Raw genomic sequence first — 16,505 nt, forward strand, 5'->3', positions numbered from 1 at the left:
AGCATCTGACTCTTCAGCTCAGGTCATTATCTCATGGTTTTGTGAGTTCAAGCCCCACCTCAGGCTCTGTGCTGGCAATGAGGAGCCTGCTTGGGATTCTCTCTCTCTCTCTCTCTCCCTCTCCCTCTCCCTCCCCCTCCCTCCCTCAATTTCCCCCCTCCCTCTCTCTCTTTGCCCCTCCTCTACTCATGCTGTCTCTGTCTCTCTCAAAAATAAATAAATAAATAAAAACACCAGGACTCCTGCTTATTTTAAACTTTGCTTTAATTAATTAATTAAATTTTTTTAATGTTTATTTTTGAGACAGGGAGAGACAGAGCATGAACGGGGGAGGGTCAGAGAGAGAGGGAGACAGAATCTGAAACAGGCTCCAGGCTCTGAGCTGTCAGCACAGAGCCCGACGCGGGGCTCGAACTCACGGACCACGAGATCATGACCTGAGCCGAAGTCGGATGCTTAACCGACTGAGCCACCCAGGCGCCCCAATTAATTAAATTTTTAAGTAGGCTCCACTCTCAGAGTGGAGCCCAGTGTGGTGTTCGAACTCACAACCCTGAGATCAAGACCTGAGCTGAGATCAAGAGTTGGACACTTAACTGACTGAGCCACCCAGGTGCCCCTAAACTTCACTCTTAAATAGGCCCATAAGAAAGTCAGCATAATAAAATTACTTTTGGATTACTGTATAGGAAAAGTATTGTTATTGTACAGTAGTAGAATATTTGTAGGCTCTTTCTTAGGTGGTTGTATGTTTCTGTCATTTTTTAGATGAGAAGAATAAAATGCTAAGCACTAAGAAAAATTGTGATTTTGAGTTATTAACCCCATCATAAAGAATATAACATTTTTAGCACTCATGTGTGAAGAACTTTTATGTCATAGGAGGCTGGGAGAATTAAAGAATTAAGTATGACATCTGTGATTCTGCTAAGATTTTTTTCTCTCAATTAGAATACTTTTTTTGTTATCATAATTTCTTTTTAACATGCTTATTCTCGTTTGCATTTCATTTATCTTCTTTTAAGATTGTAATTAGGAAGCACTCAAGTAAGGAAGCTCAGGTTAGCTTACTTAGTATTAGTCCATTGTTTCTCCTTTGGAAATGCATATATTGTATAGCCAAACTACTTATGTGTATTGTAATTTAAATTTTTCTAGAATGTGTACTTACATGTTTACATTATACTCCTTACTTGAGTGCTGCTTATGTAGTTAGTTTTTACAGACCTAGAAATAATGAGTAAAGATTTTTTAAAAAAGATTTTATTTTTATGTAATCTCTGTACCCAACGTGGGGCTTGAATTTACCTTGAAATCAAGTGTTGCATGCTCTACTGACTGAGCCAGCCAGGCACCCCAAAATATTGAATAAATCTTGCCTTGTTACTTTTAAACAAGCTTTGGGGAGGAAACAAATTCTTTTTATTTATTTATTTTTGTTTAAAGTTTATGTTTAAGTACTCTGCACCCATTGTGGGACTAGAACTTATGATCCTGAGATCAAGTGTTGCATGCGTCACTGACTGAACCAGCCAGGAGCCTGGGGAGGAAACAAATTCTGATGTTAGTGTGTTTCTTATTTCTTGTAGAGATTCACAGTTCCTCTGTACTTGGTCCAACTGTTACTGATGTTTTTTGAGCAACTAGCAACACTTGAACGAAGGAAAGTTATTTTATTCTAATACCCCTTTTCCCCTAAGTTGTATTGGTTATTTAGGAGGAATAGGCCATTGAGAATCTTTTTTTCTTTTTTTTCCCCCAACATATCAATCATTGTTAAAGTATGAGCGTGCTCTATTTAACTGGTTAGCTTCTCTCAACTTCCCCATTGCTATATATAATGTTTCTTGTTACTCACCAAGAACGTATCAAAAGAGGATTTTGTTCTGGAAAATTTTAGCCAAATTCTTTTCTCTTAGAATGTTTAAAATTTAAATGTAAAGGCAGTTAGAATGTATTGTTATCAAAGAAACTACTTTTAAAATTATAACATAATTCTGAATAGTTCAATAATTTATAAAATGAACATTTAAGTGGTGTTTAAGCCCATTTCCCTGAGAACAAGACAAAACTGAAACTCTGTGGATACGTATTAGTGTGTTTTCTTTATGTAATTCTGATTCTCCTGTAAATGAATTTGTAGAATTAATCACTGTGGAAGGAATCCTTTTTGTCCTTCCCAGGTGAAGCTCCCATAGGTACAGTTGGGTTGTCCTTCTGGGTTGCTTTAAGGGCACTTTAGCAGTTTTAAAAACTTAAGTACTAATTTCATAGCCAGTGTCAGCTGGATTTATTGAAGTAGGTCAGACTCTGGATAGAAACTTGTTTCTCAACCCTAAAGAGAGTCATTATCCATTCTTCTATTTGTTAGAGAATGGTAATAAATTCTTCCACATTGACCACAAGTCTAGAGCAATTTCAGAAAATCTAGATAGTTGGATTTTTTCAGGTATAGAAAATTACCTAAGATCCTCTCTGACTTTTATTATCCCCATGGAGCTAAACAAAAAATAAAGGCAAATAAACAAAAAATAGAAATCAGTTCCAACCCCCCCTCTCCCCCAAAAGAAGCCATAGACCATGGTTGTATTCTTTAAAATAGAAACAAACAGGGGCACTTGGGTGGCTCAGTCGGTTAAGCATCTGACTTCAGCTCAGGTCATGATCTCACGGTTTGTGGGTTCTAGCCCTGCATCGGGCTCTGTGCTGACGGCTTGGAGCCTGGAGCCTGCTTTGGATTCTGTGTCTTCCTTGATCTCTGTCCCTCCCCTCCTTATTCTCTTTCTCTCTCTCTCCTAAAAATAAATAAATATTAAAAAAGAAATGAAACACATGCATTTCTATCCTGTAAAATAGACATACAAAAATTGCAATTAATTCATTGGGGAAATATTTTTCCTTTTTAAAAAAAAATTACAGGTCAATTTAATTCAGTTTTTTTTTAAGTTTATTTAGGTTGAAAGAGTGAGCGCAAGTGGGGGAGGGGCAGAGAGAGAATCCCAAGCAGGCTGCATTTCCTCAGCGTGGAGCCCAACCCAGGGCTTGAACTTATGAACCATGAGATGATGACCTGAACCAAAATCAAAAGTCTGACACTTAGTCACCCAGGTGTCCCGATTAAATACATTTAAAAAAAAAAAATTTTTTTTTTTCAATGTTTATTTATTTTTGGGACAGAGAGAGACAGAGCATGAACGGGGGAGGGGCAGAGAGAGAGGGAGACACAGAATCGGAAACAGGCTCCAGGCTCTGAGCCATCAGCCCAGAGCCCGACGCGGGGCTCAAACTCCCGGACCGCGAGATCGTGATCTGGCTGAAGTCGGACGCTTAACCGACTGCGCCACCCAGGCGCCCCTAAATACATTTTTAATGAAAGTATGCACTATATGCTTAGCAATATCTCTCCTTTGAACTCTGGAAAATCACATTCTCTTGTGTTCATAGAAACGAAAATTCTTACTTGGGTAGCAGTTAGGAAATTGTATAGTCATGTGACAAAATATGTGATACTGAAAATACATTATAAGGAGTCAATAATCAGTGAACAATGTGTGTGTGTGTGTGTGTTTAATTTATTTAGAGAGAGAGAGTGAGTACAGGAGGGGCAGAGAGAGGGAGAGAGACAATCCCAAGCAGGCTCTGTGCTGTCCTCCATGTGGGGCTTGAATTTACAAACCGTGAGATCATGACTTGAGTCGAAACCAAGAGTCAGACGCTTAATATGCTGAGCCACCCAGGCGCTTCAGTGAACAATGTGTTTTTAATTTATAAGGGAAGGTTTCATGAAGGATTCGGAATTTGAGGTGGTTCTTGGAAGTTGGATATGAGTTGTTGTAAGGGATATATAAATAGGGAGTAAGTAGCATGAACAGAGGCTTGGAATTTCAAAGTGTCAGACAATAACTTAAAAATGTTTTGGGCAAGAACCAATAGATGGGCACTGTGTTAAAATAGTTGGCATAATTACTTGGTTTGCCATCACAGATGGCACAGTTGCACATCTGGTTAAGTGGAAAATTGGACTCAAAATTTCAAATCTCTTCAACTTGAAGTCCTTGCTATATCACACAGGTTGTCTCAACATCTATGCTTCAACATCATTTATTGAGAATCTAGTAGGTGCCATTACATCTGAGAATACAAAAATGAACAAGATATGGTACTTTTTTTTGAGAGAGAGACAGGAGTGTGTGTGTGTGTGTGTACATATGTCTGTGTATTGTGGGTAATTCCTTGTGACAGTCACTCTTTATATATGCTTTGGAGATGTTAATCTGCTTTTCCCATGATTATCTCAACAGTGGGGTTATCTCCTTGGGTGGAGATGCTAGCCATTTAAGAATATTGGTATAGTATAGCCATTAAATGCACAAAACCCTATTTAACATAATTTCCAAAGCTGGAGAAAATATGCTTTGGATTTGAGTGAACTTTAGTACATCATTCTCCAGTGTGAAATTAATTATTCCCGGTGGATTAATGAGTATATTTGATTGTATGTGATTTTCAATTGCAGATTTAAAAACCTATGACTCTAGGTGTCTGGGTTTCTGACAATTTTTTAGTCACCTGCTAGTTAAATAGTGGATGTTCACAATTTTCGAATGGAATTACCTTTATGTCATTTAACATGACTTAAGGTTAATAACCCACTCACACACGTTGCCAACAATATAAAACTGGATTATGGAGCCAGTTTGCCTGGGTTGAAATCCAGACCCTGCTACTTAATGCCTGGGTGACCATTGCCTCTCTTTTCACCTGTAAAGTAGGGATACTAATAATACTTCATTGTTGTATCTGGCACATATTAAGTGCTATCAATTGTTAAAGATCTATTATTCCGTATTTGCTATTTTGAAATTAAAAAAAGCCGAAACTGATAGTTTTTATGTCACTTATTTGACAGCAAATCCTGACCTAACTAATGTCTTTTTCTTTTTTTAAAATTTGTTTTAATGTTTATTCATTTCTGAGAGACAGAGAAAGAGTGTGAGCGGGGGAGGGGCAGAAAGAGGGAGACACAGAATCTGAAGCAGCTCCAGGCTCTGAGCTGTCAGCACAGACCCCAGATGAGGGACTGGAACTCATGAATGATGAGATCATGACCTGAGCCGAAGTCAGACGCTTAACCCTCTGAGCCACCCAGGTGCCTCTACTAATGTCTTTATAACATATAGTATGTTTTGGTTCTGTACTGAACCTTGTTATTTGTATTTAGTTTGCAAAAGCCCTTTGTAAAGTATAGATACTCATTTTTAATTGTTTTATGATACTTAGTGGACAGTCTTTCTTGTGAAGTAAAAATAAACTTGGATATTTTAAAATTAGTATTATTAACTAATTAATGTTAATAATATCTTGTATTTATTGAATGTTTACTGTGTGCCACATCCTTTACTGGGTATTTTATATCATTATCTTACATATTCTAGTAGTTCTCCAGGTAGTTCTTGTTTTTAATGGGTTGAGGTTTAGGGAGGTTAAGTAATTTGTCCAAGATCACTCAGTCACTCTGTGTGCTAACAGTGATAGGATTCAGACCTCATCTCTGCTGTTTTTGGTAATGTCTGTGATTCTTTTCTTTAACCTACACTGCCTCTATAATTTAGAAAATTTTCAGTGAGACTGGGTGGCTCAGTCAGGTGTCTGACTCTTGATCTCAGCTCAGGTCATGATCTCACGGTTCGTGAGTCCAAGCCCCGCATCGGGCTCTGTGCTGACAGCATGGAGCCTGCTTAGGATACCCACTCTCTCTCTATTTCTCTGTTCCTCCCCGACTTATGCTCTCACTCTCTCTCTCAAAATAAATAAATAAGTTAAAAAAATTTTTTTTAAAATTTTTCATGAGGAAATAAAATCATTGGTATATTAAAGTATATTGTTGTCTGGCTGTTTTTACCTTTCATATTAGGTGCTGGAAAACCCCCTATGTTTGGTGATTATGAAGCTCAGAGACACTGGCAAGAAATTACTTTTAATTTACCCATCAAACAATGGTATGGATAATTTTAACTTGATTTTATTGTTTATCATAGTTAATACAGATTATTTGAAGATACGTAGGAAAATGTATATAAAAGGAATATATATTCAAGGAAAATATGCTATTCCTCTTCAGCATACTCATTTTCCTGTATACTGATACCACTTATTACCTTGTATATTATAGGCTCATATTTAAAGTTTCATACTCCTGAAAGTTACCCATGTACTCAGTTAGCAGCTAAAATATGATGAGAACTTTGAGGAAAGAACACTGTATGCTTTAGAAGCTTCTCTGGACATAAACTAAAGAACCATCCTGGGCTAACGATATTTTTTCTGGTGGTTTCACAAACTTTGTTAGGAATGAATGAGATATGAAAGAGCTACTGCTTAGCGGTGAGGAGTGTAGGTGCTCAAATTAGACTGCCTGAGTTCAGATCCTTGTTCTATTGTCTACTAGCTGTAGCTGTGTGACCTTTGGCAAAATTACTTAACATTTCTGCCACGGTTTTTTCACTTGTAGAGTGGAAATGATAGAATACATATTTCACTGGGTTATTGTGAGTATTGAATAAAACAATACATGTAAAACACTTAGACTAGTGTTTGCAACAAGATGAGCTCTCAGGAAACGTTAGCTGTGGTTATATCTTTACTGAAATTTGTGCCTGTGTCATCTTTATCAAATATATTCCAATAACAATTGATAACATTGCTTATTGATTTATTGGATGCCTAATAGATTATTTTATTAGACTGGCTGTACAAACTGTTTACATTGTTCTGTTGATTGCTTTGATCACTGCTTTTTTTTTTCCCTTATATACTGATAAATTTATTCGAGTCTTTAGAATCCAAATGAACCATTTCATGTGATTTTATGTGAGGAAAGTATATGATACCTTTTTTTCCAGAGCTAAAATACATTTATTATTATTTTTAAATTAAAGTGTAATTGACATACAAAACCTGTTCCAGGTGTACATCATAGTGATTTGATGTTTTTATACCTTACTCAGTGATCCCCATGATAAGTCTAATCACTTTCACCATACAAATTTATTACAATAGTATTGACTATGTTCCCTGTGCTGTACATTACATCCCCATGACTTATTTTATAACTAGTTTGTACCTTTTAATCCCCTTCACCTATTTTGTCTACCTTCCAACCCCTTCCCACTCTGATAACCAACAGTTTCCTGTCCATATGACTCTGTTTCTGTTTTATTTGCTCATTTGTTTTCTAGATTGCATACATAAGTGAAATCATACAGTATTTGTCTTTCTCTGACTTTTTTCACTTAACAATACTTTCTAGGTCCATCCATGTTGTTGCAAATGGCAAGATTTTGTTCTTTTTTGTGGCTGAGTAATATTCCACTGCATATATTCAGTTGATCCTTGAACAACACAGGTTTGAACAAACTACAGAGGTCTACTTATATGTGGATTAAAACAAATTTTTTTTAATGTTTATTTTTGAGAGAGAGAGCAAGAGAGAGAGAGCATGAGCAGGGAGGGACAGAGAGAGAGGGAGACACAGAATCTGAAGCAGGCTCCAGGCTCTGAGCTGTCAGCCCAGAGCCTGACGCAGGGCTCGAACTCACGGACCGTGAGATCGTGACATGAGCTGAAGTCGGATGCTTAACTGACTAAGCCACCCAGGTGCCCCAGGGATTTTTAAAATAAGTATAGTACAGTGCTATAAATATATTTTCTCTTCCTTATGATTTTAATAGCATTTCTTGCTAGCTTACTTATTGTAAGAATACAGTATGTAATACGTGTAATATACAAGATAAATGTTAATCAACTGTTATGTTATTGGTAAGGCTTTCAGTCAGCAGGCTATTGGTAGTTGAGTTTAGGAAATCAGAAGTTATACATGGATTTTCACTATGTTGGGGGTTTGGGGCAACTAACTTCTGCATTATTCAAGACTTATTTGTATATAACATTTTCTTTATCCATTGATCTAGCAATGGATACTTAGGTTATCTTGGCTATTGTAAATTATGCTATAATGAACATAGGGGTACATGTATCTTTTCAAATTGGTGTTTTCATTTTCTTTGGTTAAATACCCAGAGGTGGAATTGCTAGATCATATGCTAGTACTATTTCTGATTTTTGAGGAACGTTTGTACTGTTTTCCATAGTGGTTGGACCAAGTTACATTCCCAGCAGTTCACGAGTTCCATTCTCTCTACATCCTCTCCAACACTTGTTTCTTGTCTTTGTGATCTTAGCCAACCAATCTGACTGGTGTGAGGAGATGATACCTTATTGTGGTTTGGATTTGTATTTTTCTGATTATTAGTGATGTTGATTATCTTTTCATGTGACTGTTGGCTGTCTTTATGTCTTTGGAAAAATGGCTATTCAAGAATGTGCTCTGCCCATTTTTTAATTGGTTTTTTTTTTTTTTTATTAAGTTTTGTAAGTTCTTTATGTATTTTGGACATTAACTACTTAGTGGATGTGTGATTTGCAAATACAGTAGGTTGCCTTTTTTTTTTTAATTTTATTTTTAAGTAATCTTGCTATACCCAACATGGGGCCCAAACTCCCAACCCCAAGATAAAGAGTTGCACACCCTACCAATTGAGCCAGCCAGGTGCCTGCCTTTTTGTTTTGTTATTTTCCTTCGCTGGAAAAGAACTGCTTTTTAGTTTGATGTAATCCCATTTTTTTTTTTTTTTTTTTAGCTTTTGTTGTCCTTGCCTTAAGATACTGTTCCAAAAATATAGTGCTCAGATTGATGTCAAAGAACTTATGCTTATGTTTTCTTCTAGTAGTTTTATAGTTCTTTTTAAAAAAAATTTTTTTTTAACGTTTATTTATTTTTGAGACAGAGACAGAGCATGAACGGGGGAGGGTCAGAGAGAGGGAGACACAGAATCTGAAAGTCTCCAGGCCCTGAGCTGTCAGCACAGAGCCCGACGTGGGGCTTGAACTCAGGGACCGCGAGATCATGACCTGAGCTGAAGTCGGCTGCTTAACCGACTGAGCCACCCAGGCGCCCCAGTATAGTTTTAGTTCTTATATTCAAGTCTTTAATCCATTCTAAAGTTATCTTTGTGTATGGTATAAGATAGTGGTCCAGTTTCATTCTTTTGCATGTAGCTGTCCAGTTTTCCCAACACCATTTATTGAAGAGACTGTTATTTCCCCATTGTATATTCTTGCCTCTTTCGTCATAGATTAATTGACCATATATTCATAGGTTTATTTTTGGGTTCTCTTCTGTTCCATTGATCTCTGTGTCTGTTTCATGCCAGTACCATACTGTTTTTTTTTTATAAGAATAACATTTTACTGGAAATATATTTTTATTTAAATAGATTTTTATTTTACTTCATATACCCTTATATGAATTTGCTTAGCAATTGAATTCAGCACTAATTCTTTTTTTTTTTAATGTTTATTTTTGAGAGAGAGACAGAGACAGAGACAGAGAGACAGAGCGCGAGCATGGGAGGGGCAGAAAGAGACAGACATAGAATCCGAGGCAGGCTCCAGGCTCTGAGCTGTCAGCACAGAGCCTGATTCTTTTTTTTTTTCTTAAAGTTTATTTATTTTGACAGAGAAAGAGAACGACTGGAGGAGGGGCAGAGAGGGGGAGAGACAGAATCCCAAGCAGGCTCTGCAATATCAGTGCAGAGCCAATGTGGGGCTCTAACTCATGAACTGTGAGATCATGACCTGAGCTGAGATCAAGAGTTGGATGCTTGACTGACTGAACCAGCCAGGGGCCTTCATACTGTTTTGATTACTGTAGCTTTGATAGTTTGAAATCAGGGAGTGTGATACTTCCAGCCTTGTTCTTTCTCAAGATTGTTTTGGCTATTTGGGGTCTTTGGTGGTTGCATAAATGTTTTTGTATTCTTTGTTTTTGGTCACTGCTTATATATGATTCATTTAAGAGAGAGTTTCATACATGAACGTCATATTGAACTTCCTATTAATAGGTTGGCTCTACCCTAGTCAAAGAGCATTTAAAATTGAGATGAGCTAAATATTTGACACTATGCATTGTACTATTTTGAGCATCTTCCATACATTTATACAGTGATTTTTTAAAAAAGTTTATTTATTTTGAGAGAGAAAGAGTGAGAGAGAGAAAGCAGGGGAGGGGCAGAGAGAGAGAGAGAGAGAGAGAGAGAATCCCAACAGTCTCTGCACTGTCAGCGTGGAGCCCAACGTGGAGCTCCAACTACCGAACTAGTGGGACCATGACCTGAGCCAAAACCAAGAGCCAGCTGCTAAACCAACTGAGCCATCCAGGCGCCCCTCCTCATATAGTGACTTAACCAATGAGTATCACTCTTCCAATTATTAATACATTTTTAATGTGTTTTTCTCTTGCTTGATTGATAGAATAAGGTAATGTTTGTTGAGGGAAACCAGCCCGTTGCTTTTGAGTTTTGTAATTCTTTTTTATTCCTTTGTAAAAATTACACAGATAAGACAATTGTATTTTTGGCTGTTCTCTTGTTAAGTACTTCTTAACAGATTTTGATATAAAAGTAATTGTGATATTTCGTATTGAAAGATTAAGGTGATAAATTGTAGCTTTTGGCTTTAATGGTAGGTGGCGAAAACATTGATTCCAGGAGTGAGAATATAATTTTTTTTTTGAGAATATAATCTTAATTCAGTATGGAGAGTGGATTATTCTGATCTCAGTTTTCAGTTTTCTGCACCAGTTGTCTCCTACTTTAACCCAGATAATCAGGAGTTGACTGTATGTATACATTTTCATTCTTTTTTCTTTGTTAAAAACCAGACAGTGTATACCTCAGATATAATTATATGATCCAGTTTTAACCATGATCTGTGAGCCTTAAATATTATGAAATGGCTAATCTCGGTAGTAAATTTTAATAGTTTTGAAATCTTTATTAAGGAGTGGGTACCATGAGAATCCTGAATCGTAGACTTAGAAACAGAGACATATGGTATAAAGAAACATGATTTATCATTGGTTGATTATGCAATACTTCATGATGTTCATAAGAAATTTAAGAAATATGATTTAGTATAATAAATGTCAGAAATTTTCTCTTTACGAGTGGATAGACTAGAACACCAAAAATGTACACCTGGAAATTCTAAGAGAAACTGATCTGTTACAGATTCATGTTTAAATGGTGTGATTTCTTATTTTTTTTACTTCAGTTTTCCAATAGTGAAGTCTTTCTCTTTTTACCTAGAGAGTTAGCTATAGGTAACTATAGCTAACTTGTCAAAACTCTTTCAAGTGAAATAGTTATTTAAAATATATCAGGAGGGGTGCCTGAGTGGTTCAGTGAGTTGTGTCCAACTTTTGATCTTAGCTTAGGTCTTGATCTTAGGGTTGTGAGTTCAAGCTCTGCATTGGGCTCCACTGTGGGTGTGGAGCCTACTTAAAAAAAGAAAAAGATATCAGGATTGGTCATGTTAACTTTAGAAGTGTTAGTTTTAATAACTAAATAATTTTAAATTAAAAGAAAACTTTTTATTATTCATTGTGTATTACTGTAATAAAATAGAACTAAATTTATAATAAACTTTATAATGCACATTCCTTATATGTGGGATCAAGAGCACTTTTGGCATCAAGTAATAGAAAACCTGAGTAATAGTAGCTTAAGCAGTAATCTTTTTATAATTTTTTTTCTGATACTTATTTTTGAGATAGAGTGAGAGACAGAGTACAAGTGGGGGAGGGACAGAGAGAGATGGAGACACAGAGTAAGAAGCAGGCTCCAGGCTCTGAGCTGTCAGAACAGAGTGCTCGAATTCACAAACCGTTAGATCCTGACCTGAGTTGAAGTCAGACACTTAACCGACTAAGCCACTCAGGTGCCTCAATAAAATAATTATATTAGCTCAAGAAGTAGGTCATTGTAATGCTAGTAAAGTGGCTCAGCAATAGCAATCAGGGACTCAGGCTTTCCCCATTCTTCCTCTCTGCTGTTCTTTCTTCTTGGAATGTTAGCTTTTCATCCTGAGTCTGTCCACTCCATAGTCTGTAGATGACTGCTCAGGCTACAAGTGTTGTAACTTTATACAGCTATGCTCAAGGCAGGAATAATAGGAATGCCTTCTTATTACCTCTCTTTTTGTCATGGAGCAAAATCTTTCCCAACTTTAAAGCAATCATTAATAAAAGATGTTTGACTCAGTGCAGGTATGGTTTATACCTGGGGCTAATGGAAGAGTCCACTTACCCTGAGCTTGTTTTCTAAACAAAATCACAGTTTTATGAATCAAGAGAATTGGTGGGCATGGCTGTTTATTTCAGCATTGTTTATAGTAATGAGAAATCTGACACACTCTAAATTTTCTCTTATAGGGGGATGATTAAATAAACTATATTTTCTCTGTTCACATGGTTTTTTCTGGATAGATTGTTAGAAGTGGAATCTCTGAAGTAGACAGTTTTAATGGATACCAACACAAGAATATCTTCTTTCTACACACATTTATCAACACTTAATAACCCCAGACTTTTAAAATTTCCATTTCCTTGAGTACTTGTGACATTGAACATTTTTTATTTGCTGATCAATGTATTTCTTCTAAAAGTTGCATATTTATATCTTTTTTCCATGTTTTTGGTGGATTGCAGGTCTTTTTTGTAATAATTTGTATGAATTTATTTATATTATTTTTAATTATTTATATTTTAAATTTATTTATTTATTTTGAGAGTGAGAGACCCTGTGAGCAGGGGAGGGGCAGAGAGAGGGGGAGAGAGAGAATCCTAAGCAGCCTCCATGCTGACAGTGCAGAGCCCAACATGGGGCTCGATCTTACCAATTGTGAGATCGTGATCTGAGCCGACCAAGAGTTGAGCCACCCAGGCACCTCTGTTTATTTACTTTTAAATGTTTATTTATTTTGACAGAGAGAGAGAGAGTGCAAGTGGGGGAGGGTACAGAGAAGGAGAGAGAGAGTCCCAAACAGGCTGCATGCTGTCAACACAGAGCCCAATGTTGGGCTCAATCTCACAAACCATGAGATCATGTACTGAGCCAAAACCAACAGTTGGATGCTTAACCAATTGAGCCACCCAGGTGCCCTTAATTTGTATGGTTTTAAAATAAAGTTACAGGGGCGCCTGGGTGGCTTAGTTGGTTAAGCATCCAACTTCGGCTCAGGTCATTATTTCATGGTTCATGAGTTCGAGCTCCACATCAGGTTCTGTGCTGACAGCTCAGAGCCTGGAGCCTGCTTCGGATTCTGTGTCTCCCTCTCTCTCTGCTCCTCCCCTGATTGCACTCTCTCTCTCTCTTTTTCTCAAGAATAAATAAATGTTAAAAATAAATTAAAAATAAAATAAAATAAAGTTACAGTAGTCCCCTACTATCCATGGGGCATAAGTTCCAATACCCGCACTGTATGCCTGAAACTATGGATAGCACCAAACCCTATAGGCTGTTTTTTCCTATACATGCATACCAACAATAAAGTTTAATTCATAAATTAGTACAGTAAGAGATTAATAATGATAACAATAATAAAATATAACAACTATAACCATGTACTGTAATAAAAGTTATGGGAATTTGTTTCTCTCAAAATATCTTATTGGACTGTACTCACCTTTCTTCTTGTGATGATGTAAGATAATAAAATGCCTACATCCTGAGATGAAGTGCAGTGAATGACATAGGCATTGTGCTGTAGCATTAAGCTACTGTTGACCTTCTGAGGATACGTCAGGAGGACAGCCTGCTTCAGTTAACCACTGGTCGCTGCAATCGCAGAAAGTGAAACTGTGGGTAAGGGAGGACTACTGTATATTAATTTTCTATTCTATGTTAACAAATGACCACAAATGGTAATTACTTAAAGACACATTTTTTTTTCAATTTTTTAAAATCTTTTATTTCTTTTTGAGAGAGAGAGAGAGACAGAGTGAGAGCAGGGGAGGAACAGAGAGAGAGGGAGACTCAGAACCCGAAGCAGGCTCAAGGCTCTGAGCTGTCAGCACAGAGCCCGACGCGGGGCTTGAACCCACGAACCATGAGATCATGACCTGAGCTGAGGTTGGTTGCTTAACTGACTGAGCCACCCAGGCGCCCCTTAAAGACACATTTTTTATCACACAGCTTTTTTTTTTTAGGTCAGAAGTCTGGGCATGGCTTATCTTGATATTCTGCTCAGGGCCTCTAGGAGGCTGCATGCAATCCAGTTGTCATCTGGGGCTCTAGTCTTACCGGATTTGAACTGGGGGAGGAACCATTTCCAAGGTACCTCAGGTTGTTGGCAGAATTAATTTCCTTGCGTCTGCAAGACTGAGGACTTCAGTTTCTTGTTGGATGCTACCCTCAGCTCCTAGAGTCTACTTGCAGTTTCTTGCCATGTGGCTTCTCCAGTATGGTCACTTATTAAAACACGACAGCTTCACTCTTCAAAGTCCGTGAAAGGGAGTCTTTCTGGCACACTTACTAGCAAGACAGAATCTTACATATATACAAAACATAAGCACAAGAGTGATATCTATGACCTTTGTCATATTCTCTTGGTTACAAGCAAGTCACAGGTCTTGCACACTTAAGGGGATTGTATACATTCAGGGGCATGAACAATAGGAGATGGGATTTATGGGGATGACCTTAAAGTCTGTCTGCTATAACAGTATTCTACGTTTTAATCATTTTTCTTAATGTGTATGTGTGTATAAAATAAACATCATCCTGTTTTTCTTGCCTTTAAACTTTTCTTAAGGTGTCTTGTCATATAAAAATTTTACATTTTGATGTGGAGAAATTCTTTGAACTATTGTTGAAACTCTTCTGTGAATTTGAAACTATTTCACTTCAAAATATGTTTTTTGGGGGGACCTGGGTGGTTTAGTGGTTAAATGTCCAACTCGTGATTTTGGCTCAGGTCACGATCTCACGGTCTGTGAGATTGAGGCCCACGTCAGTGCAGAGCCTGCTTGATATTCTCTCTCCCTCTCTCTCTCTCCCTCCCCAGTTCGAGTGCCCACATGCCCACTCTCTCTCAAAAATAAATAAACTTAAAAAATATATATGTATTTTTTTAAAAAGTAAAAATACCCATGACTCTGGGTTGTGTATTAGAAAAAAACTGTATCATGGGGTGCCTGGGTGGCTCAGTCAGTTAAGCATCGGACCTTGGCTCAGGTCATGATCTCATGGCTCCTGAGGTTGAGCCCCACGTTGGGCTCTGTGCTGACAGCTCAGAGCCTGAAGCCTGCTTCAGATCTGTCTTGGTCTCTCTCTGCCCCTCCCCTGCTCATGTTCTCTCTCTCTCTCTCTCTCTCTCTCTCTCTCTCTCTCCCCGTCCCTCTCCCTCTCTCTCTCTCAAAAGTAAAAAAAAAAAAAATTTAAAAAATCTAAAAAAAAAAAAAAGAAAAATTGTATCTTGAAGTTAATGATAACACTCTTGAATGTAATTTCATAATTCGCATGGTAGCCAGATTTTTTCTGACAAAACATTTAACTGAGATTATTTGGGAATTCATTGGCAAAGTACATTTCAACATATAAATAGCATATGCACAACTTTTCAGATATATCTAAAATATATAAGGCAGAGAATTAACTAGTTGCTTTGTTTCTACTAGTAGATTTTGAAGCTTTACTGGAAACATTTGAAAGCTACTTTTTCTGTAAATTCCGCTCTTATTTGTCCACTTCCATAAGAATAGAGAACAAGGTGGTTAGCCCTGTCATTCCTTCTTCTCAAGTCCAACCAGTGACTTTACTGTTAGTATCTATCTTTGCATGCTTACACTTTACTGTCATTGCCTCTTTTACTTATCTCCAGAGGATCTCAAGGTTGGAGTAAACAAAAAATAGCTTTTGTTTCATAAGAAGCAGAAAACCAAATGAAATTGTATTGGTCAAAATGGTTTTCCATTGCTAGATACATCCCATTAGTTTTGTGGCTAATACACAGAACTACTATTGTGTACTTGCTGTGTGTCAGGCAGTGATTTAACAGCTTTACGTATTTAACCCAATCATTCAACAACTCTGTGAGGGAAGTACAATAAAATTTTATGCCAATGTGCCTGGAAGTGAGGTGAATTTGGAAATAACACACTTAGTGCCTGTCTTCAGAGGGCACTAGAGAAGTGAGTCCTCTGGTCTCCACTATTGGCCTGGCTGAGTTTCTCAGATGTAAGCTGTCAAAAGGAGTTCTAGCTAACCTGGAAATTCTTGGGTTCACTGCCTCTTGGCTTCAAGTTTCAGCCAGATATAGGGCCTAGGATGGTTCACATGGATGTTGCTGTTGGAGCGGACAACTGCCACCAGCTGGTACATGCTGTAGTACCCTATGCCTAGATCTCTCGGCTGTCTAGTGTGCCTTGATCATTTTATTAGTTCCCATCTCTTCCATATCAACCAACATTTCATGTGACTAACACTAAGTAAAACAGACCTTCTGAAGATGAACAATAGACTATTTAATGGGATTGAATGTTAATTTAAAAGAAAATTGTAATCCCAAAGTAGGAGATTGTAACACTTAAGAAATTTTTTTTTTTT

The 16,505-nt window shown here is 37.3% G+C and overlaps 1 protein-coding gene across 5 annotated transcripts in view; it reads left to right on the plus strand.

Moving 5' to 3' along the window:
• The window catches only part of ALG6 (ALG6 alpha-1,3-glucosyltransferase), a 67,400-nt gene that overhangs the window by 13,834 nt on the left and 37,061 nt on the right, over window positions 1-16,505 (plus strand). For all 5 annotated transcript variants that reach the window (XM_040470476.1, XM_040470473.1, XM_040470474.1 and 2 more), the window contains one exon: window positions 5,915-5,999. In XM_040470476.1, the coding sequence (XP_040326410.1) occupies window positions 5,915-5,999 (85 nt within the window). The remainder of the gene's footprint in view (window positions 1-5,914; window positions 6,000-16,505) is intronic.

The sequence above is a fragment of the Herpailurus yagouaroundi genome, unplaced genomic scaffold, assembly GCF_014898765.1.
Source record: "Herpailurus yagouaroundi ecotype Mexico unplaced genomic scaffold, PumYag 77, whole genome shotgun sequence".
NCBI classification, from domain to species: Eukaryota; Metazoa; Chordata; class Mammalia; order Carnivora; family Felidae; genus Herpailurus; species Herpailurus yagouaroundi.